Source organism: Felis catus, chromosome D1 (genome assembly GCF_018350175.1).
Source record: "Felis catus isolate Fca126 chromosome D1, F.catus_Fca126_mat1.0, whole genome shotgun sequence".
Taxonomy (NCBI): Eukaryota; Metazoa; Chordata; class Mammalia; order Carnivora; family Felidae; genus Felis; species Felis catus.
Genome location: NC_058377.1, coordinates 18196199 through 18221119, shown reverse-complemented (window position 1 = coordinate 18221119; position 24921 = coordinate 18196199). Strand labels below are relative to the sequence as shown.

At 52.1% G+C, this 24921-nt stretch overlaps 1 protein-coding gene across 1 annotated transcript in view; it reads right to left on the bottom strand.

Annotated features, from left to right (window-relative positions):
- The window catches only part of GRIK4 (glutamate ionotropic receptor kainate type subunit 4), a 311988-nt gene that overhangs the window by 67150 nt on the left and 219917 nt on the right, over nucleotides 1–24921 (bottom strand). The window contains 2 exon segments of the mRNA XM_045038428.1: nucleotides 9515–9718; nucleotides 16071–16178. Coding sequence (XP_044894363.1) covers nucleotides 9515–9718; nucleotides 16071–16178 — 312 coding nt within the window.

Here is a 24921-nt window from a genome sequence, read left to right as displayed (position 1 = left end):
GATGGGGAGAGGGAGGCCGTCCCCAGAGGTAGACAGGACAGCCCAGCTGTATTGGTGGCCGCCGTCACAGTCATCTCAGAAGAATGGGAGTGTGGCTGTAGTCTCAACCCTGCTTTTATTGGCTTTTTATCAGGTAGGTAAAAGGAGGTGCGTGGCAGAACAGAAGCTTTGAGAACTAGAAATGAGACAGAGTCGTGTAAAGGCAGGGACTGCTGAGAGGGAGGGCGGAGGCGGCCGTGGCCCAACATGCAGTCCAGGGCTCTGGCCCTTTTCTTCTCAAGGACAATGGTCTGTGAATAATGAGCCAGACAGGATGGATTTTCTCCCGTCCGGGTCTCGGGGAGTCGCAGGCCAGCACTGCGACTTGACCTGCATCCCTCACGATGCTCTTCTAGAAAGGGCCATTCCCAGAGTCAAACAGCCATCCCTCTTTCCCTGAGAGGCAGGTGCCCAAACCCACACTTAAAGGCTTACACAAAAGGGACGTTCACCCCACTCAATGGGCCCTAGAAGTAAATGGTGAGATCCCCACATGTCACCATCTTTTTCTGGGCACCTTCACCGCCACTGCCTTGATTCGAGGCCCATCCCATCCACCTGGATCCTGGGACATCTGTCTAGTGAACACGGCTGCATCTGGTCTCCCCAAATCCAGTCCATTCCCCTCTCTCCTGCCAGAGGAACCTTGGTGACCAAGCCAGAGCCAATAATGCCGCTCCCTTCTTCCAACAAAACAGACCATCTTGCTCTTCAACAGCTCCCCGTGAGCCTTCCGGACAGAGTTTAAATATCCAAACACACGAGTCCTATCACAACGGGCCCCTGCCTACAGCCCTACTCTCCTCTGCTCCTTCCCATGTCTGACTTCAGCCACACAGAACCACTCATGCTGCTCAGCATGTATCTTGGCGTTTGCCGCATCTAGAGTATTCTCTTCTACCAAGAGGATCCTTCTCCATCCTCAATACTTCCCTTTCCTTGGTAAGCCCTTCCCCGTTCACACCTGTACCACCTTGCCCGTCCTTCTGCCAGACCTGTCCTTGCCCCTTACTACCCACCTGACCGTGAACAGGTTCTTCATCTGCAACATTTGATCGCTGTGTGGACTAAATGAGTTAATACAGTCAAGTGCCTAGAACAGCACCTGTCTCATAGGAAACACTCAATAAATGTCAGCCATGATCATTATCACTATTAATACAGCGCATATCACATGGCACTGTAATTCTTCCTTTACCTTTCTGGCTCTTAGAGTAGACCCTGGACTCCTCACTGGCCATTCCTCACATCCAAATAGTGCTTGTCAGGGAGTGGGTACTTGGATGAATGAATGAGTGATCACTGAACCCCATCTCTTCCTGATTTGAGTAAATTCAGAAACCAAGGGGAAGATAGAGTAAAATTCTCCCTGAGCTTGGATATCACATGGGGGGAGGTGCTGAACACTCAGTTTTAGCCCTTGGATTGGTATCTTTCTTTTAAAGAATAGAATTCTCTGACCTATTTGCAGTTAAAATAGTCTGGCTTCATGGTGAAAAGTAATCCCAGGGGGACTAGTTGTGGTATTTTTTTAGTTCAGCAAAATGTCTCTGGACAACCTTCCCAAGTGGATTGAGGCCACGGACAGCCCACAATACCAGGCCTCTGGCAAACTCGCTCCCCAATCCTCTCTCAAAGGGGCCCGGCAGGGGAGATGGAAGGAGGCATTTCAGCTTCATTTACACTTAACTCATCAAAATGTCACTGGAAAGAGCGATTTGATGTCAAAGGCTTACGAGCCTTGGTTCTAAGCCTTCCAAAGCCCTTTTCTCTTTGAACCTAAATGTGCCATTCTGCCAACACGGTGTTGAATGCCAACAGGGTGGTTGGTTCTGAACTTTGAAGCCAGAGGAGGACTCTTCCTCTTCCCGAATGTGATTTGCAGCTGGGTCCCGAGGATGTGAAATGCAGTCTCTCCCCTTCCTGGTTACCAGTCCTCGGGGCTTAACCGACAACAATGCCTCACCCACACTGGGGGAGAGAAGAAGGGGTCACAGAAGCCATCTGCGCGGCTCTTGCCCTTCACAGATGGAGTGCAAACCCTTCATAGGCCAGAGCCAGATCTGGGTACCAAGTCCTGGGCACCCTCCAAATCCTCTGCCTAGGGGGACATCTCCAAAGTGAATGCCAGTGGTGGCTGCGGGGACCCGAGGCTGCCATTGCAGCAGGTGAGATCGTGTCCTGCCGCGGACTGGTGCCTGGGCTTGACCCTGCTTCTCCGCTTGCTGGCTGTGGGACACTGGGAGAATCATTTTGTACTTCTAAGTCTCCGGTGGCTTATCTCTACGATGGGGATAACGACATCTACTTCACGGCGCTGTTGTGAAACGGGTAAGGAGTAAATACTGGTGAAAGCGGTTTCGGATGGGTTTCTGCAGTGGCAGAATCTTGTGAAGCATTCCGGAGACAACGGCCCGGACGGATATGCCCCTGATGGCGCTGCTTCCCAGTTATCCGCCTTGGGGAGAAGTTCTCGCGTCTTGGCCAGGACTCCAAAACCCTTTCACAAATGCTCCACCCCCCACCCCGTGCTCGGCCCGGTCCTGATGGTCACCCAACCCTGACACTGCTCCAGCCACGTGGCGGGCTCTGCATCCTCCCCTTCCCCCCCACCCCCCCACCCCCGCCCCCATTCTCAACTCTGGGCAGCTCTTGTCCATAGGGAGTTCATTTTGAGCAACAGCCAACCTTTCTGCTCCACAGCTCCCTCTAGCGACAACCCCTTCTCCTGCTTTCCCATAAAAGCAAGGCTTCTTTACAGACCATTCATTCCTCCCAGGTTCGACCATTGCCATCTTATCTCAATCCGGCCACCCACGACACTGCTCTTGCCAGTGACTTCTGTATCGCTAACTTTCTGTACTTCCTTTCAAGGGGTGGAAAACGTCTTTACCCATTTTCCTTCCGGGGCCTTCGGCAGCCTCCCAAGCCTGTGTTTTCCTCCTGGGTGATTCCTTCCCCACTCGTGGCTTCAGCAACCACCTCCGATTCACCGCGCACCCTAGCACCCACAGCATCAGTGTGCCGAGCCCACTGTAGCCAACTCCCTGCTGAATGCCTCTACCTGGATGTCTGAAAGGCATTTCACAGTTCCCCATTCCGAAGCTAACTTCGTCCTCCCTTTTCCTCACAGACCTGATTTCCTCTTGAATTTTCCACCTCAACGACTGGCATTACCATCCACCCCGATGTCCAAGTTAGAAATCTAGGAGTCTTCTTACTGAAATACCGGTCTCTTGTGGTCCACTCTCATTTGGTCCCTGTGTCCTGGCGACTTCTGTATTAACATATACTATGACCCCATTTTCACTTGTGTAAAATACATGTTCATTAAGAAATCAGAAGGGAAGGGGCACCTGTGACTCAATCAGTTGAATATCCGACTCTTGATTTTGGCTCAGGTCATGATCCTGGGGTTGTGGGATCGAGCCCCACACTGGACTCTGCACTGAGCGTGGAGCCTGCTTAAGATATTCTCTCTCTCTCTCTCTCTCTCTCTCTCTCTCTCTCTCCCTCTGCCCCTCACCCCCACTTGTGCATGCTCTCTTGCTCTCTAAAATAAAATTATTAAAAAAAAAGACAATTTAAAGGATTCACCATCTGACCACTGACAAGTAGGATCTATTATAAGCCTTTTAATGGCTTAACCAAAGAAGCAAGAGGCATCCAGACAAGGCATAAAGGAGGTAGCCCCACGATCCAAAAGTTTACTCCTGAAATGAGTCTAAGAAAGCCAAGACATTTGTTGCACAGGCAGGCTTCCCTGCCTCTGTCTTGTCCCACTCCTCCAGCCGCCCACACTCCACACTGGGGGCCCTTCGTCACGTGGGACCTTCATCAATGACCGCTGCCTGCTTCCTAGCCTCATTTCCCACCATGCTCTGTTTCAGGCATCCTAACCTAAAATGGAAATATCCATGCATCTTCAGCCTGGGAGCTCATGCTCCTTCCCTCCCGGCACGCTCTTCGCTCTCCATGTCCCTCCTGTGCCTGGCCAACCTCTCTTCGCCCTTAAAGACTCTGGTCAAACATGACCTCCTGCAGGTGGCTCTCCTACACGTCACCAGCAGAATCAGGAGCCGGTCCTCCAGCCCTCGGTCCATTCCCTGCTCTTCCCCATCAATGCCTTTCTCACTTTTACCCAACTTTTACCCAACTCTCTCCCATCAAAGAGAGACCCGGGAGCCATCCACTCATCTTTGTATCTGAATACCTTGAACAATTTCAATTACCACCGTAAGTAAGTTTACTGGAGTGAAACAGGAGGACCCCGGAGACTGTTCCTGGGGTACCTCCTTCTTCACACTACTTCAATCCACCCCTTCTCCTCCAAGTTCACCTCCATCAAGACAAACCATCACTGTGGGCAAGCCTGCTACGGGCTCATCCAGGAAGGATCTGACTGGGGCCAAACGAATCCAGATCCGAGAGCCTCCCCAAATAGATTCATCCCGCTCACCTCTGCGGCTCAACCACGGGACCGGGGGGAGAGGCCACCCACCTGGTCCAGTCTATGTGAATCTACTTGTCACTCCAAGCACATTCCCACCTGTAATGGGATTTGTGCCAAGAGACATATTCCGATGATTCCCAAACAGATGCAGAACACATGCTTGAATGGTCTTCTACAACTAATAGGCCATGTGTCCAAGCCCGAGAGCCTTGGATAAGCGGGTGATAACGGACGTGAACTCTGAGGCTCTCGAACACCCACTGGAGATGGCCCACGCCTCTGTACTTCACTCCGTGTCACTCAGACATGCGGGAAGCTGTTGTGCTCTTCAGACTGTCTACAGAAAGAGGTTCCTTAGCCAAGGGCTATCGGCCCCTTGTGTGTGGGGTGTGATTCCCCTTTATAACTAGCCTCCGTCTCTCTTACTGCAGGCCAACCAGGCCTCATCTTGCTGGCTGTCCAGGGGAAGCGGGTGGGCAGCCTTGTCCATGCACACCCCGGGGGCCTCACCCTTTACACGGTCTCTTCCCCCAGATGTCACGTGTGCCACGTGGGTGAGCAGCCCCCAAAGCCACAGGCGTGGACAGTGCGCGCGGATGCACTGGCCCAGGACCGCTGTGCCCCCAACAGGAATCTCAGGCTTACCTCAGTGTGATGTTGTGAACAACTGTTTTCACTTGCAGCTGTTAACAGATGACGGGCTTAATTTCCTTTTTTTTTTTTTTTTTTCCTATGGGGGAAGGCATTCTCCTTGAACAAGAGGGGGTCACGGAGACACAACCTGGTGTACCGCCAGGAGCCTAATAATAATCATTCCTGAGGGGTGCCTGGCTGCCTCAGTCCATACAGCATGTGACTCTTGATCTCAGGGTCGTGAGTTCAAGCCCCCCGATGGGCTTTGAGCTTACTTAAAAAAAAAAAAATCACTCTTGGTCGAAACCAGCTAAGGCTCGCCTCCGGGCTCCCCCAGCGAGGAGGGGGACGGAGTCATGCTCAGTTTCACCCGTGGCCCCCGGACGGATGGCGCAACAGCAGCTGTGTCCCAACAATCCGCAGCACATTCTGTCACTGGACAAGGCCGCAGGCAGGAAGGGGGTCAGCTGCTCACACCCATCGGCTGCGGCTTGAATTAGGGGAGCTGTCACTGTTGATTCAGGATCTGACTTGTCTGAAGGCGGCCACGGGGTTTGGGGCACATGGGGAGGTGACACCCTGCGGGGTGAACCTCAGCCGAGGAGACTCAGCAGGTGCGTTCTCCTCCCCATCGCTACCGGCTGTCTGGTGAGGTGGCACTTTCCTGGGTCTCTCTGAAGAGCGAACACTCAGCTGGGCTTGGAGCAGAGCTATGGCCAGCCCAGGGACGTACTCCTTTATAAGGACGGACAGATGTCCTCTTGCCCTGCCACTCCCCTCCCCTCCCCCTCACTTCTGCTGCCTTGGAAGTGCACTCCCTCAATTAGCATGGGAACTTCCCCCTTGGGCTCAGTTTTCTAGGGAGCCCTGACTTAAGGCAACTCCTATACCTCCTGTATGTCAAACCCTCTGTATGTGTGTGTTATTTTATTATTATTTTTAGTTTATTTACTTTTTGAGAGACTGAGCAGGGGAGGGGCAAAGAGAGAGGGAAAGAGAGAGAATCTCAAGCAGGCTCAACACAACACAGAGCCCGACACGGGGCTCGAACCCACGAACTGTGAGCTCATGACCTGGGCTGAAATCAAGAGTCAGATGCTTAACTGGCTGAGCCATCCCAGGTGCCCCCGTGTGTGTGTGTTATTTTAAATCCTTAAAATTCTTCCCAATGAACACTGAAGGCTTGCAGAAGGGACAGAAAGGATAACATAACTTGCCAAAGAACACACAGCCAGTAAGCGCAAGGACTGAAACTTTAGCTTAGGTCTAACATCGGGATCTGTGCTCTCTCAGACCATGAGCGCTGAAGCCGGAGAGCCCAGGGCTTCAATGTGGACTCGGTACTTATTAGCTACATGATCTCTGGCAGGTTACTTGACCTCTCTGACCCTCCCTTGCTTCGTCTGCAAAAGTGACAGATTTAGATGTGGTGAGCTCTGAGGTTTCCTTCGGTTGGGACATTCAAGGCCCTGCCGTTCCAGCCTCTGCAATGTTTGTGTACGACAGGATGGATCTTGGCTTTAGGACTAATGGAAACCTAGGGAACATCTTGGCAGACACATCTAATTGTTGAACCTGGGGAAGGTGGCGGTCCCAGCATCACCCGTTCCAGCCCAGAATCAATCCCAGTGGCATCCAGACAGCCTCTGGGCTGGCATGCTCTTCCCATTCTTCAGATACCAGCTCCAATGTCACTTCCCGAGGGACGACTTCCCTCCCCTGCCCTCTCGCCTCTTGAGACTGGATCCCACTGCCCTCCGATACGTCCTCACGGCTCCTTCTACTTTTCCTCCCTTGCGCTAACGGTTTGAAATTCTATATGCATGTGATCCTTCATTAACATCTGTCTCTCGCTGGTAAGTTTCATGAGGGCAGTGTCTGCGTTTATGGGGTCCCCCCCCACTGTATCTCCAACATCTGGAATAGCAGAAGGCATTCAACAAATATTTATTGAATTAATGGTTTCAGTAATTAATTAGTTGATATGAGTAGCTATGTCTAGATGAGACCAAAGCAGCAAGGGTTTGGGCTTGAAAGCCAATCTGGGGTGATGCTGAAGATCCCTGGCTGATTGCCTAAGTCATTCAGTGTGTAGCCGCGTGTCCTTGAGTCCCAGGCTCCTCTCCTCTCCCTGCCAGTCCATGTCATAGCTCATTAGGGGGCTGATAAGGGGACTGGCTATACACTAACTCTGACATCCCTGAAGTCGTCCTACCAGTCACCAGGCAGGCCAAGGAGGGCTGAAGAAACGGACTCAAGGTGACCAAGTTTGCCGGTAAGAGAAGGAAAAGGTATGGCAGGTCAGCCTCCTGGGGTTTAACCACCGGGCTCCACCTCTGCAGTGAAATGCAAATAAAAAATCTGTTTTTTTTGGGGGGGGGGATGGGAGTTTGAAGCATGGGCACCATCAGCAGGGTGGACTCGAATCTCAAAGATAGCAGACAGGGTCACCTTGATGGCTCAGTCGGTTAAGCATCCGACTTCAGCTCAGGTCATGATCTCACGGCGTGTGAGTTCGAGCCCCGTGTCAGGCTCTGTGCCGACAGCTCAGAGCCTGGAGCCTGCTTCGGATTCTGTGTCTCCCTCTCTCTCTGCCCCTTTCCCGCTCACACTCTGTCTGTCTCTCTCTCAAAACTAAATAAAAACATTTAAAAAAAAATCAAGATAGCAGACAGCTCTCTGGAGGAAATCTTCACCCCTATGCCCTGCCCCTGTGAAATGCTCCCTGGGCTCCCTAGGCCTTCTGTGGCCTTCTGTTGATTGGTCAGTCCTCTGTATGAGAGCCTCTCCTTGCCAGCAAGGCCTCACTTCTGAAACAGCTCACACTGGAGGGTTCAGAGTCTTGCTATGTATCCTGCCGGGTCACTGCAAATGCTGTCTATACAGCCAGGCAATCTCCTAAGCACCCCTTCTCCTCAGCTCTTAAATAGCTTTTCGTGCTCCTGTCTATACAAACCATTTCACCATGAGGCATCAAAGACTGCTTATTTAATACCCAACAGATATTTTTATCCTTGAAGACGATCACGGCAAAAATGTGTCTTGTACCCCAAGCCTGGTACATATACAGGGTTAAAATCGTATTAACTCAAGAGATAAAGGGCAGGGAAGAAAGTAGGAAGGGAAGAAAAGAAGAAAGTCAGGCAGAAGGGAAGAGCAGTGTGGAGGGAGGGAGCATGAAAAGGAAGGAGAGAAGGCGGGGCCCAGTTGGAAGGGTACCTTTCTTGGTGACATCAAAGCCCAGCCGCGGTGGGGTGCGGCGGTGAGAACAGCGCAGGCCCGGCTGTTACACAGATCTGGGTTCAAATCCCAGCCCTGTCTCATACTAACTATGTGGCTTCAGACAAGTCATTCGAGCCCTCTGAGCTTCAGAGGGCTCGTTTGTAAAGTGAGGATAACATCGAGCTACAGGGTATGTTTAAAGAGGATTCAAGATAATGTATGTAAATGCACGTTGGCATTCACTGGGAGGCTGCAGGGGCTCCTTCTGCACGTGGAAAGCACAGGGAGGGAAAGGGCTTGGTTCAAGGTCGTGCTAGGAGCCCAGGTCTGTGCTCTCTGCACTGAGTGCCCATCCCCAGGACCCGGCCACAAAAACTCGGTTACGGAAATAGGGGCCGTGAAACAGTAACGGCTTAATTAATTTGTACAGCGGTTAATACTGTGGGCCAAGGAAACAAGAGATGTCCCCCAGGAAGAACTTTCTATATCCTTGCTCTAACCAAACAGATGACTGACATTCTACGATGCTCGCCTGCATTTTAACCAACTCCCCACATTCACCCTGAAAATCTACAGCCTGTCCGAGTGCACCTTGGCTCGGGTCTGTAGAAGCACGTTAACGACAGCAGAGAGTGGTACGAGAAGTAATAACAAGACAGCCGTGACTGTGACCATCTCCTCTGACGGTTGAACCTTTTCCCCCTGTTATTTTACCCTGTCTCCCTTGACCGGCACTTCTCCAGTGTCAAAGTCAACTGCTGTGGCGTGTTCCATTCTCCCGGGCCCACCCGAGCTCTGCCAGGGGGTGCTACCGAGCCGTAAAATCGTCGGCACGAACAGAAAGCACCAGGCGTATCCAGAAAACGGACCCCAAACCCAAACCTCAAATCCGCATTAATGGGTCAAGACCTCCATTACCTGTTACAGGTGCTGAACTGGGAGAGCCACAGGGCAGGGATCATGGCGGTCTGCATCACTAACGTTTACCACCAGTGCCTGGCTCGGTGCCGGCACGGAAAAGATTTGTGCAAAAAAATGGACAGGTACATGAAAAAGGCATGACTGCCTGAATACGTGGATGGTTCATGAGCATTCAGCAAACCTCATGCCCTTCAATTCCCCCTCCCCAGCCCATCCCCAAGTCTAGACCACCTGTTCTTTCCTTACCCTAGCGATCAGCTCCCCGACCATTCCCGTCCAGGTGCCATTGGCCTCAGGAACACCGTACACACCATCCCCGACCAGGCGGATCTTGTAGTTGAACCGGAGGATCTCTGCCAGCTCCTTGAGCATGTCCACACAGAAGCCCTCGTAGCGGTCATTGCCTTCCATCTCCTGGTGGTTCCCCTTCAGCATTAAATACGGGTTTTCCTGCAGCAAAACTGGGCAGCTGTCATTCTCATCTTAGCCCTGGTGTCTCAGCCACGAGGGATGGGGGTGCCGGGGCAGAGGTCGGGGAGGAGACGAGGTAGAGGGACGGAAGTGACTGGGGCGATGGGCTGCTCTGGAGGTGGCAATTAGCTCCCCTCCCGGCCTCAAGACACTTCTCTTACCAGGAACACACGGGTCTCAATGCACAGAGAGTCAAGCTGAAGCTCCTCCCTCTGGTGCAAGGTCATCATTTGACCTCACCCCCTTCCCATCCCTTCTTTCTTTCTTTCCCTTCTGTTGGTTTATTCCACATGGACCTGTCACGGCATTATGAGATACTAGGATACTGACAATATAGCGGGTGAGGTAAGAACATGTACTGACCAAATGCAACCCAAGGCAGAGCAGGTCCAGCCACGAGAGCTCTGGGAAGAGGGGTGGGTCCCTCTGGTGAAAACGTCCAGAGAAGTTTCCATGGGGGAGGTAAAACCCAAGCTGGGTTCCAGAGGGGGATGGAATACAGATGGAGTGGTGTTAATGAAAGGCATCAGAGGCAGGGGAAAGGCAAGATCAAGGGCATAATCTTGAGTGCGAAGGAGTATGGCCTCTTTAGGGGACAAGGGACCCTCCATTCAGTTGGAGCATGGCTTGTGTGCCCGGAGGATAAATTAGGGTCAGAGGGGCCTTGGGTGCCAGGGCAAGGTGGGTGCACAGCCTACGTACATAGTAGGGGAACATGGATGGTTTGAAAGACTTAAGGATTAAGAATCTTAAATAATAAGAGAGAGCATCTTGGGGCTAGGGCAGACTCTCTCCTGATGTGAGATACTGAGTCCTGAGCCATAGTTTGGCTCAGGATAGAGCGCAGAGAGCTGGAAGAAACACAGAGAGGGCCAGGCTTGAGGGCAGGTGGGGTGTGGGGTACAGAGGGTAGGGGTCCTCAGACTGTTGGAGCCTGGGTGGATGTCCAGAGGAAGGTGTCATCACGGGCATGGATGGTCTGGAAGGGAAGACGATTGGGGACGTGTTGAATTTGGGGTGCCGGCAGGCTATCCCGGAGGAAACCCCTGACCGAAGGCTTAAAATGTGGACTGAGGGCAAGACCCGGGCAGGGACTGGGAGGCCTCTGTACAGAATGGACGGCTGAAGCTGCAGGAAATGTGAGGCCATCGGCGGGGGAAGAAATGAGGGAGGACAGAAGGGGGACAAGAGGACAAGGCCCTGATCTTAGACAGTGGGAAAATGAAGAGCAGCCATAGAAGATACAGCAGAAGCAACCAGAAAAGTTGAAAATCAGGAGAATGGGGCCATGAGAGCCAAGGAGCAAGGAGGTTCAGGAAGGAGGGTGCACACGTTCCCCTACAGAGATGAAGCAGGGCTGTGAAGGGGGCCCCTGGCCAGGTGTTGCTGGCAACCCTCCCATGGCAGGTGCAGCGGGGCGGCAGGACTCCACAGGAATGGGGAGTGAATGCAAGGTGCACGAGAAAGAACATACCAGAACTTTGAGAAGTCAGGAGATAAAGGCAGGCAGGCACACGGCCTCTCCACCCACCTTCTACCGGCCTCGTCTCTCCTCCAGCCTCGGTTGCCCCATCTGCAAACCACTGGGCTGGAGGATTCCCCGAGGGCCCACCAACACCACGACTTACAATCCCCCAAGCTGGAGGCAGCTGGAGGGGCAGCAGGGTGTGGGCAAGGGGGTGGCAATGGTATCTGAGGATGGGAGAGACCAGGGTGTATTTGCAGGTAGAAAGGAAGAATCCCATGAGAAGGAGAGATCAGAGAAGGAAGACAGGCGCTAGCTGGTGCAGTGAGGTCCTGGGGGCAAGTGGAAAGGGACAGGGCCAAGGCGACAAAGAAGCTGGGAAGGAAGCCCGTAGGTGAGGTGGAGACATGGACGTGGACACAGAGAAGAGGGGAAGGGACAGAGGTGAGGGAATCCGTGCCAGGCCTCAGAGTCACGTTGGGGGCGGGACTGAGGGCTTGGTGTGCAAAGGGCTTAGCAGAACGGCTCAGGGGATATGACAAGGAAGGGGTAAGACGTGGGCCCAGGGAGTACCAAGGCCCAGAGGAAGTCGGGAGGCTGACCATTGATGGGTAGCTGTGAGTGGGGGTGGTGAGGACGACCGGGCTTGGGACCCGCACGGGATGAGATGGCTGAGCATCAAGGTGGAGATCGTGCTAGAGGCTAAGAGACACACGTGCTGAGACACTGGTTTGCTGAGCTCAAGTCAGAAGGGGCTTCAGGGTTGGGGAGGACTGAGAGTCAGACAGCCCAGAAGTCATGAGGGGAGGGTACAGGAGGGTGATTTTGTGAGTGTGAAGTAGGAGAGAAGAAGGCAGAAGGCTGTTTGTCGGGGAGAGGGAGCTCTGTGTCGAAGGTGGCCTGGTTCTGTTTCATGGCCAAGTTCACTGCCATGTCCATGAGGTGGGCCAGTCTCCTGTCTTCCACACCAGCTGTCCTCCACTCAAGGGTTTCTCTCTGCCCCAGCTGCTCTCCCTCCCTTTCTCCCGCCTAACCTAACTCACCTCTGTCCTTGGGGGTCCCATCGCCTCCTCTGATGCCAACTCATTTCTCGGAGCTCTCACTGCCTCACATGGCCCAGTCATCCTCTAGGCCATGCTCCCAGGTAAAATGTAAGTGGGGCCTGGACGGACTCTTCCCCTTCTCTGGTACCCCTATCTGGCTCCGGCACCAGGCCCTTGTGGACTGAGTGAATGCACAATGCCAGGACAGGGCTTGGCTGGGGGTTCCAGCCCTGGGTTGGCAACATCCCAGGCTACCTTTACTTATCCCAGGGAGTATCATGAAATTCTTTTCCCAGAAACATTCTACTCTCAAATTAACTTAACACTCACGGCACGTTCATAGTAAACATACAAAAGGCCAATCTTGGGGGTGCCTGGATGGCTCAGTCAGTTAAGCATCCAACTTCAGCTCAGGTCATGATCTCACGGTTTGTGAGTTCGAGCCCTGCATTGGGCTCTACACAGAGGGTGCAGATCCTGCTTGGGATTCTGTCTTTCCTTCTTTCTCTCTCTGTCCCTCCCCTGCGTGCGCACACTCTCTCTCTCTCAAAAACAAAATAAACATCCAAAAAAAAAAAAAAAAGCCGATCTTAGAGGGAGGAAACGTGGGAAAGCCAAACTGTCGGGAAGGTTGGGGCTCACTAGCACTTTGAAAAATGTGGGGGCCGAGTGCTGGCTTGGAGCCGGAGCCCCTCTGTGCTGGCATGAGTGTTGGGAGAAGGGAAAGGGGAACACAGGCAAAATGTTCAACTCGGGGTAAGCGCTCAAGGAGTTAAGAGCTACGGCTAATTCTGTGTGTTTGCTATTAACCAATAAATCATTCACATGTCCCAAGTGTACCCGGACAAGAACAGGAGACGACAGGGATATGTGCTGAGCGTTAAGGGGTGAGTCATTCAGGATTACTGTTTGCCAAGGATAACCCACAAATGGTCACCGGGGACTAAATTAAGATAATTGTTCCCCATGAGAGTTGTAGCAGCCATCTTAGACACACAGGCACAAGAAAAGATGTGTGTCCGGATCATACTTACCATGTTGTTAAACGTCACCCGACACCAAAGTGCCCTGCTGTCACAGTTGATGAACACACGTGTGTATATGGGAACCACATGCACGTGTGCACACACACACAGAGTTGGATTGACTTTCCCCATCTGGAAACACACCCCTGTGGTCTCCGTGTCCCCGTGGGTCTGTGCCAAAGCTCTCAGCACCATCCAATTCCAGCCCCTGAGAGGCAGGAAGTACAACCCAGCAATGTCCCCATCTCCCTCTCAAACTCGCGTTGGCTTTTAAGGGACATCCTTCTACCCTGTAGGAAGGAACCCCTTTACTCAAATTCTAATCGTCGAGCTCCTACTTTGCATCAGGAACCCCAATCTTCGAGGAGTTCCCATTCTAGAAGGGGATATAGAGTGTAAACAACAACATCTGATAGGAGAAATGCCACCACGGAGGTGTGGGCAAAATGCTAGAGACAGGGGCGGGCAGGAGTCAGGTTAGGGAAGATTTCACGGAGGAAGTGACATCTGAAGAGAGGTCTGAAGGGTGGGTGCAGAGGCATTTCCAGTTGGAAATGAGATTTCGGGGGAAGGGTATTCTGGGCTGAGGGAACAGCAGGTGCAGAGGCAGGGAAGGGCATGATACAGTGAGGAAGTGTCGTGCAGTCTGGTACTGCTAGATCCCAAGTTGCGTGGAGAGGAAGCAGGTAGGGCAGGCTGGGCTTGATTGTGAGGGGTTTCTACTCCGAGTGCAGGGGTGGAGGGTCCTGGGCAGTGCTGAAGGATTGTAAGTGACGAAATAACAGGATAATTCTGATTTCAGAAAGACCACGCTGACAGAGGGGTAGGGAGTATGGGGGGTAGACTGAGAAATTGAGAAAGGGAGCCTCTCAGGAGGTCGTGCTCAGGTGAAAGAGGTAAATGGGCCTCAGTGAGAGCACGGGCTTTGGGGACGGACAGCATGGGACTCCAGAAGCCTGCGGGCGGGAGGTCCCAACAGTGATGCTGTGTGCTGACCCCTCCCCCCCACCTTGGCCAGGACCGCAGCTCACCACTGCCCAGCTCAGCCAGGCTCTAGGAGCCCTCAGGGGCTGTGGTGATACCACCACTCTCCAATCTTTCTGGCATTTCCAGGTTGGTTCAGAGAGGCTAAAGCTGGAGCTGACAGCGGGGAGTGACCAATAATCTGGGAGCTGGAACTGCTCTCTCCATCCTTCACTCCAATTGTTTCCTCCTTCCGCCTGGAATATTCCTTCCCGGACAGCCACCTGGCTCTCACCTCTCCCCGTCAGGTCTCTGCTCAGATTTCCCTGGCTCAATGGGTCCAAACTGACGCCTGTGATCTCAGCTCTGTCTATTCCTGGGTACCCACAACAGCACCCAGCATACAGTAGTGTCCCCCAAATATTCACTGAAAAAGCGAATGAAAATATTCAGTGACTCCGTTTCTCACATGAAGGGAACACTCAACAGCGTGGCATTCAAGTTCCTAAGCACCGTAGCCTGCTTTTCTGGCCTCCTGTTCCCCCCTCCACCAATGCCCATTTCCTGGAAAACTGGCCCTTTTCAGCACTTCCTAAATGCCCACAATGCTGTTCTTCATTCACCTCTCCCTCCCCATCTCTCCCTGTCTTTTGGAGCCTGTCTTCTGTGTCCCTTCTTCTCCGGGAGGCTTTGCTAACCTTCCTGATGGCATGGGAACCCCTTCCTCCTTTAACCCCCATAGGGCTAGCTGTGCACCTCTTTCCTGACTTTTACCCCAGTCTGCCCGCAGATCAAGAATTCTAGTCTAGGGTTCCTGTGCCCCAGGAGTTCATGAATGAAGTGATGGAGGTCCCTGAGCTGTTTCATTATCTCAAAAAGCCTAAAGAAACAGACGCATTTGCAGACCTTGCGCATGTAGCAGTGATAAGGCTGAGCAGACTACCCAGCGCATCGAGTCTCTGCTTTGGGCTGGACTTATATCAGTGTGGCAGCATTGGTTACCTCCTGCTGATAAGATACTGTGCCAGGCAGGGAAATATGCTTTTGATTAATCAAAAGGGGAGAGTGAGGGGAGAGAAACAAACTAATTATTGCTTAATATATGCAGTTGGTTTAACGGATACATCTTTTAAAACACGAGATCGTCACGGGGGAAAAGGCCAACCTTGGCCATGAATGCACTTGACCCAGGCCACCTACTAAATTATGACCTCTTTGAGACTAGAGACCGAGTCTTCTTCATCTTCGTGTCTCCAGGAATGAACACGGTGCCTGATCCATGGGGAGAAGGGTTTGGTAATTGTTGAGGAGAATTGAATCAAATAAAAAAGGCAGATGGTCCCTTGCTCTATAGATTGAGAACTTTCTTTTGACCATCTGGAAATGAAGAAACAGGCCATAAAAACCCACTGGAATTCAGATGTCCACTGCAGGGGGGCATCTGGTACACAGTAGGCACCAAGCAAAGTAGGCTGCCGTGAAAGAGTAGGGGCCACCCCGGTAGACCGGATCCAGCCCCCTGCTGGGCTTCTCTGTCATACGGTTCCCTTCCCTGGGCCATGCACAGCACCCTGGCTGTCAGGGTGCCCCTGGAAGAGGTATGCACAGACTGTGGTGTCTCTTCACCCCATCGCTCTTCCCCAGCTGCTCTGGAACTCATCAAATATCATTTCCATATGAAACAGCAACTCGAGTTTAATTACACTGTCATAAATTGGCCTCGGTGCTGTGATTAGAGCGCCCGTCTCGTGTTCACTGGGACCCCGGGAGCTCCTGGAGCTGGAAGAGGCACCGTGGGGAGCTGCAGCTGGGAGGCCCAGGACCACCCCGCTTACCAGGATGGTGGTGACAACCAGGGTGGTGTTGAAGAGACTGTCGGAGATGTTGGAGGCGTAGAGGCGGCTGTCCATGCTGAGGCCATCAGCCACGTGCCACTGGCCAATCTGAGGAGACAAAGGAGAGAGGGCTGGGAAGAAATGGGGAAAGGAGGCGGCTGGGGAGAGTGGGGTTGCTGAGGTCACGCAGGCCTCCAGGGTTGAGAAGCAGCAGAGAGGCCAGTCCCCTGCCTTCGGCTGGGCTATATGTAAGGCACAGAAGGAGGCAGGGATATGGAGCATGGACAAGAGGGGTGGGATTAGGGCAGGGTTACTGTTCCATAGGGTTGAGGGGGTCAGGGAAGGTGGAGGAGGGATCTGAGAGGGGACAGGAAGATAGGAGCAAAGACCTAGGAGAGGTAGAGGAGGAAAGCAGAGAAACAAATCAGGAACCGAATGCAGTTCGGCGACGTTCTCACACAGAAGGGCATGAGCCACAAAGCTCCTTCGCTTCAGCCTGCCTTCAGTGAATCTGATTACCCAGATAAGAATCAGAATGGTATGCCGGACAGAAGTGGCATCGCACTAGGTCCTTCAGTGAACGTCGCCGAGGGTTCAAAGAGTGAACGAACCCAAAGAAGAACGAGCTGGGTTCTTGCCCTGGTCGGTTCGCTTGCTGGCTGTGAGAACCCAGGCAAGCTACTTAGATCTTTCTGAGCCTCAGTTTCCCCAGCTATCAACGGGGGTGGTAATGTGTGCCTTGCCTTCTTCTCCGAGCCAACCAAGACCACGGATGCTCCAGTTTGAGGCTAGGTTATTCAGCCAGGCCCAGGAGCATGCACCTCAAATGCGTAACCTCCCACCAAAAATCACTGAACCTCTCTGAGCATGTCTCCTCATCTACAAAACGGGAATAATAGCAAACCTTCCCTGGGTCATCATCAGAATGTATTTAGCCTGACACTATTTTCCTCCCTCTTCCCCGTTGCCTTCACTTCTAGGGGGAAAAGTACACAACTTACCCAGCTCTCCATTCTAGAAAGTCATCTACACCTAAGCTCAACATCATTGGGTTTTCAGATGGTTTGTTTTCTCAGCGGAACCCTTTTTATAAATACGTATGTGTGCGTGTGTGCGCACGCATGTGTGTAAATGCCAATATATTTCTACTAGCTGAAGCCCCTGGCAAATCATGTCTGTTGCCGAGTGTCTGAAGTCGGCAGCCAGGAGACGTGGCTGACAGCTGGCCGGAAACCCAATGAAACGCACACATCCATCTCTGCCAGGCACCTCCAGGCACCAGCAGCAGCTTCCCTGGAAAACCGTCACAAGTTCCATGGATGCCATGTGGCTCTGTTCACCAGAGCTGGGCTCTGGGTTCCTCTTGGGGAAAACTGAACAACAACGAAGATGCATCTCACCCTTGGTCCCCACCCCCTCCCACTCCGTAGGGCCAGAGCGTTGAGGGTCTTGGGGAACAGTAATCACCCCTCTGACATCCTGGCCTGGAGCTTGAAGAGGAGAAGGCCAAGCCACAGGACCGATGGTGTCCACGGGTGAGCCTTTCACCTGCCGAAGGGGAGATGACCCAGATGACCCCAAAACCCCTCTCCAACACTCTGTGAGGATGCCACTTGAAGAGGGGGTGGGCAGCTTTCTCCGCCTCCGCACGGGCAGAAGGGTCCCGGACATACGCATATTCATTTCTAGTTTACAAGCAGCGTCTCGTGCACGTCCACACGGGAGGTCCCATTTGACAGATAAAGAAACTGACATTGAAATAAAAGAGCCTCTCCAACTTGTCCTGGGGCCACCTCACCCACTGGCTGAGAAGCCTGAGCTTCAGCCCCAGGCGCGTCTTCCCAAGGAAGCCTCCGTGGCCATCCTGCCTGGCTCCTCCAATGCCCTACTGCACGTTTCTGCTTGCCTGTCTTCCCCACCAGCCCGTGTGGGGCTTGGCCGGTTTACGCTCACGCCCCAGCATCTCGCTTAGGGGCTGGTACTTGGAAGCAGGGGAAGCCATCATCTCATGTCAGCAGGTTGCTGCTGCTGGTGAAACATGGACAGAAGGCGAGGGAGCCTCGTCTGGGTCTCTGGAGCACCTAACTGCCTCTCAAAGGGACCAGCCACATCAGGTTCTTGCTGCGCTCCCCTTCTGCCTCTCTCTGCGGGCGAAATGGGTGGGGAGAATGAGGGATGAGCTTCTGGCTTTTCAAGCACAAAGGGGAAGGGGAAAAACAGAGACCAGACACCTGCTGCGCTAGATGTGTTCTATCCTCTCTCTGAACTCTCCCTGCAACTTTGCGGATAGTGGTGGTGTTTTGATTTATAAGGAAACTGGGGCTTGGAGAGGTTTAGTGCCTCGCCAAAGCTCATCCACTCGGTAGTGGTACCCGGGCTTGAACCCAGAGCTGTCCGACACCCAGAACGAGACTTTCCTGTCTCTGCTGCTGGGCCCTGGGTAGGGACGCCGAGACGTGCTTCATGAAAGCGGGCCCAGCAAACCAGAGAAAGGAGCCTCAGCCATTGGGCAAGAACCCCGGACAGAGCTTTTCTCTCCTGGGTTTGGACCCTGCACAAAGTCAGGCGGAAACGACTACCCTCTCGGAGGAGGCTCGTTTGAGGATAGATCCGGCCCGTCTGCAAAATGGCGAGAAATGGTTCCCCCATGGTCTCTGAGGGTGGGAAGGGCCAGATTTAGACAGAAGGACATAAAGAACACTTGGGCTGGATGTCGGCATTTGGATGTCTGACGCAGGAGTGAACTTCTCAGAGTCCTGTCTATAGTCACCGAAGGGCCCGCGAGACACAGCTCCCCCCAGCCTCCCCTTCCCACCTCGGCTGTGCTCAGGGGACCCAATCTTCACGAACCGCCTGCCCCGGCCCCGGACTCCCCGATCTTACCCAAGCCGCGAGATAAGTTCCCACAAAAGCCAGGGATAGAAATGATTTGCCCGGAGCCAGATCTGACAAGCCTGAGCAGTGTACTGCCCCCACCCCCCACCTCTGGGGACACAGCAAAGAGACTAATTAGCCCCTAAGCGCTAGTCAGGAAATGCATCTCCCACCCACCCTCCCATTAGCCCCCAAGAAATTAATAAACTCGTCAGATGCAACAAAGCGGCTTGGCAGTGATTCCTCAGAGCAATCTAATTGCAGAAAGGCGGTGGGAGGGAAAGCGAGAGACAGAGCCAGGCGCCCTGGGATACAGGCTAATTGCCCCACCCACCGGGCACCTTCCATGCCACACACATGCCAGCGGTGGGCAGGAGATCCGGCTCTCATCGCTGACAATCTGTGACTCTGCCTCCAGCCAGATTCCCTCGCTCCACCGTGCTGACGCCTGCCCTCAAAACCTCCTGCAGGAACAGCTGTTTTGTAAGCCTCTTCCACATGCCCACATGTGTGGGCCTGATTATGTTCAAATAATGTCTTTCCGCGGGCCTCCCTCTGCACTTTCTGTCTCTGCCACTTGCTCTGCCTTTCCTCCATGTCCCTGGACTCGGACAACACCGTTAGCCTATACGGAGCCTTAATGCAGGTAAAGGAAAAGGCACCCTCCTCCTGGGCTGATGTGGCCCCGCCCTGCAGGTGCACAGCTGGGCAGGCCGGATTTCAGCCTCTGCTCGCCCTTGAGCGCTACGCTGTGTGCATCACGAATGCAGTGGCCCCGGAGTGGGAGGACCTGAGTTGAACTTGGTTTCTCTGCTTATGAGCTGTGTGGCCTTGGGTAAGTTACTCAGTCCCTCTGAGCCTGCTTCCTCCGTCTACCAAGTGGGGGTTAACATAGTGATTATTACTTCATAGAGTACTTAGGGAGATTAAATGAGACAGTGTATGTGCAAGTACTATGCAAGCGTTCATTAATTTTTAACGTCGTGGTCTGAGGCAGAAGGTGGATCTCTTCTGTGCCCCCCAGAGGGCTTTGCACCGTGGACTTGAGTTTATTAGACCGACGAGACCAGCGTCTCAAAGTCTGGTTCCGGGATCAGCAGTACCAGGGACAGAAGTACAAATTCCTCGGCCCCACTCCAGACTGACTAAGTCAGAAATTCTGACTTAGGAGAAGGGTCCAGCCATGTGCGTCGTAGCAGGCCCTCCAGGGGATTGCGATGCAGGATGAAGGAGAGCATCTCAGGAAGAGCAGCTCAGACGACAAGCATGATGCCGGGGAAAGGCGAAGGTGTAGAGGTTAACAGGGATTCGGTGGTGGCCCAGGAAATGTTTAAAATCCAGCTCTGCGGGGAAAAAAAGGCTCCGATTTGTAACGCTGGGGAGTAAACACTCCCGGCTAAGGTTGAGTGCAGGCTACCAACGTGATGTCACGGAACAGAGTCGGGAAGAGATGTGTTTAGCAGCCCTCGCTAGCTGGGGCAAGCTGGCTCCATCACCACCCTGAGGCCCACCTGCCCTCACAGGCTCTGTGTTGGATGCTCGAAGTAGATGCTTACGACTCTCATTGACACTTCACTTTATTAGGAAGGAAAGTAGGGGCGCCTGGGTGGCTCCGTTGGTTAAGTGTCCGATTTTGGCTCGGTCACGATCTCACGGTTTGTGAGTTTGAGCCCCACGCTGGGCTCTATGCTGTCAGCACACAGCCCGCTTTGGATCATCTGTCCCTTTTTCTCTCTCTGCCTGTCCCCCATTCATTCTCTCTCTCTCTCTCTCTCTCAAAATAAATAAATTTAAAAAAAAAAAAAAGGAAGGAAGGAAAGGAAAGTCCACGTAAGATCATAACCAACCCAAGTCACAGAGCTGGTGAGTAGAATACGGGATGTGTTTGCACGGGCACAGCAAGTATCATTTCCCCAACATTCCTAAAGGACCCACGACTTATGCTAATTTGGGTCCATATACATTAATTAGCATCTTGCTCCTTAAGCACTAACGGTTTGGAGATTTCAATTATTTAGCCGAAGGCACTGTTTCCAAAACTTCTGTGAAAGAGAATTACACTTTCCACTGTCCTCTTAAACAGAGTGAGCGTCTTGACCTTGGTACGGTGTCATTGTGACAAAGCCAGTTATTATCACACTGTGCTGTGAGATAACGTTGCTATGGATTGCTGAAATGTAGATGGCCCCTTCATTTCTGTGCTTTGAGAAGTTAATTTGTCCACTTTTCACAGCGTCTGCTCTCCTCAAGAATTGTCACTTGGTAGTGCTGTCGGGACAGCTGCCTTTGACCCCAGGGCGAGCAACCAAGGGACCAGGCTGGAAGGAACCGTGGTAAGGAGAACACAGATAAGGCTGGCCGGGGCGCCGGGGCTCTGGTGAATGGAATCCGTGGCATCGATACAGAATACCCACAGTCCTTTGGGAAGGCCACTGGCTGTACAACTGAATGAGTGTCTGGGACCGGCATTTAATTGGTGTGTGACCCTGGGGCAGTGTAAGCAAGCTGTTCAGTCCTTCAGCAATATGCCTCGGGAAATGCCTATCCAGGGCCATGACCACAGGGGTCCCCTGCTGCTTCCCGAAAGAGCTGGTAGCGTGTCACGTGGAGTCTGGAGTCCCGCATTAGCATCTAGCACTGTAACCACAGGGCCTGGTGGCCCCGAGCAAGTGGGCAAACTTCCCGGACTCTCCCCCTTCCCTGGCCTCCACTCTAGTCCTGGTCCCCATGGAATTTCCCCTGGACGAGGTTACACTCTGGGCCTCTGTTCTGCTCTCCACATAGCCGTGGGCGGTCATCCCTACAAAATCTCAAATATGATCGCATTAGCCCCTGCTTAAAACCTTTCAATTGTCCCCCTTTTTAAGGACAGAGATCCTTCACACGGCCCAGCAGACCCTGCAAAGCAGGCCTCTGCCCACTCTCCACGCTCACCTCACACGATTTGCTCCAGCTTTCTCTGTGTTCCGGCCACACCTACGTGTTCAAGTGTAACAAGCTCCTGTTGCCAGGGTCTGTGTGCACGCAGACCCCTCTAGAACTTTCTTTGCTGCATACCACCCCTGACCCCTAGCCTTCTCTCAGCTCTTCGGGGGTTGGCAAATCAGCCCACAGGCTAGATCCGGTCCATTGCCTATTTTAGGAAATAAAGTTTTATTAGAACACAGCTAACCACCCCCATTCACTTATGTAGTATCCATGATTGCTTTCATCTACAAGGGTAAAGTTGCAAAGTCTAAATATATGTTTTTTAAATGTTTATTTATTAATTTTGAGAGACAGCGTGAGTGGGGAAAGGGCAGAGAGAGAGAATCCCAAGCAGGCCCCACGCTGTCAGCTCAAAGCCCTGGCGCAGGGCTTGAACCCCTGAACTGTGGGCTGAAATGAAGAGTTGGACACTCAAGCGACTGAGCCACCCAGGTGCCCACAAAGTCTAAATATTTGCTACCTGGACCTTTGTAGACGTTTTCCAAACCCAGACCTAGTTCCTAACAGTTAATCCTTCAGGCCTCAGTTTGAGAGTCACTCCCCCCACCCCCACCCCCCAGGAAGCCTTTCCTTTTTCTCCCAAAGTCAAACTTGTCCCCAAACCATATTCTCTTTCCTTTCAGAACATTTGGCTAGGCTGTAATTGTGCACTTAGCAACGAGACCATTGCTCACTGCTTGTCTTCTTTTGCTCCGCCATCAAGGGAGAGCCCTCTGCTGTCACCTGAGGAGGCTGGTCCTGCTCGGAGCAGCCACACCTGCCTCTCCCTCACAGCCCTCTCCCTCCCGCCTAGAATCACTCCGGGCTGTCATTTTGCCCATTTGCTCTGTCCCAAGTAGGTGAAATAGGGATGCACTGTGAAAGCCCTGAGGGATTTCCTCACATCCCTGCTTGTGTCTGTGCGTGTGCACTCTGCAACATTTAATACTTGATGGACATTTAGATGATTGTTCTTTGCACTTAGCGCTGTCGGGATCCAGCTTCTACAGAAGCTGACATAACTCCAAGGCCAGGTGAGCCTTTTGCTCCACAGTCAGAGTTTGCAAATACTTATCGATCACCCTTGCGCTGGGCACTCAGCCACTGGTTGGCTTCCATAAATTTCCCAAATTCTGCATAACAGCTCTGTTATTCTTCCCACCTGAGAGATGTAGACAATTCAGACGACAATAATAATGCTTAATACAGGCACTTCATACAAGTTATTATTGGATGAATGAGCAAATTAGTGAAAGAAGAAAAGAAACCGAGACTCAGAGATGTCAGGCAACTTGCTGTGGGTTCCGGTTAACAGAAGGTTAAACTGGGATTTGAGCCCATATTCTATTTACTACTCTACTGTCTGGTCAAGTTGGGGCAGGTGTAGGCCATCTTGACCTTAAGACCTGGGTCTTCCCACATACCTCTCTGATCACTATAAACTAGTTCGTTGGTGAATACAGCCCTGAAGACGGTCCGCTACAGACCCCACAAAAGTGATCCTGGTCAAGGTCCAGGGTGCTTGCTTAGGGACTTGACACAAGGGAATGCAGGGTTTGGGCGGGGGGCGGGGGGAGGGATGTCCCAGAAGATCCACATTTTCTATCCTAGTCTCTCATGCCTAAGCTGTGTGGTCTTGGGCAAGTCACTTAACCTCCCTAAATCTTTTTCATCCGTCACATGGAAACAAATGAACCCACTTGTCCATATGGCATAGCATGACTTGATAATCAACTGAGATAGTGTTATGATGGCTTTTGATGGGCCATCAATGTGAAATAACGGTAGTACAGTCTGGTGGCAATGCAGCTGACCAGAAGTCAGGAGATTTGACTTCAAGTTTCATCCTGCCCTTGCCATGTGGCTTGGGAAGTCCATTTTGCTACCGATAAGATAAGGGTAATCTTCCTTCCCTTCTCTACTTACTGGGATGATCTGAGGCGATCACATGTGTGCCAAAGGCTTAAAGTCCTATCCACACGGAAGCTCTTTTCATCCCAGATCCTTGTTCTCTGGGACCATCCAAAATTGGATAAACCATAACCACGGACTCATTTTTTTTTTTTTTAACCTCAGGTTCAGGGTTCAAAATCGAAATGCTCATTAGGAAGGATGCATATAATAATATATATTGGCACACACAGAACTGTGTGATATAGGCTGGAAAAATGACAGTCAGGTGTGAGACACTATGGCTAGAGACCCTAGGAATGAATTGAGACGGGCTTACAGATTCAGAGTCTCCACAGTAGAGGTCTGTACCTCGTTTGATTGAAGGCCAGTTAAAAGGCTTGTAATGTAAGCCGCTACAGTAAACACCCCGGGCATGAAGGAATTAAATGTTTACTGAGTTTAAATCCAATATCTCCAACCATAAAAGTTTAGTTTCAGTGGGAGGTGGGAGACTGGGTCAGAACTAAGGACCCAGTAGATTGCCTGAGGGGTGATTTGGGGAACGAAGGGTGTTGCTGATGTCGGCCAAAGACCCCATTCCCTTAGCCAAAATATTCTTTCAATACAAAATATGTGTTTCCATGCAGAATGCTGTGAAAATTCAGGATCAAAGGACCACAATGGCAAATGCCAAAGGTAAGAGATCAGAAACAAGCCCGGAGGAAACTGGGAAGACAGTGGTATATCAAAGGAATTTCACAGGTAATTTCTATGAAGCCACGACTCAGTTGGTCTAAAGCAGTATTTTGTTCAATTGTGGCTGCCCCCCATTAGTGGGCTATGAAATCAATTTGGTGGGGTCAAGACCTGAACCTTAAAAGTGAAATATATATCCGGACTATATCAGAGCACAACGCGCATGACGGGGCAACCATTGTTTCATAAGGTTTTGTTTCGATTATGCGCAGCCGTGCTGTTAACGTGCATCTTGGATCGCAACCTACATGCAGTTCGTGCTCTGAAAGTATGAAAAAGTATCGGACACCTTGCCTGTTCACTATCATCAGCCCCTAGCAGAGTCCCTGGAACAAAGCTGATGCTCAATAAATACATTTTT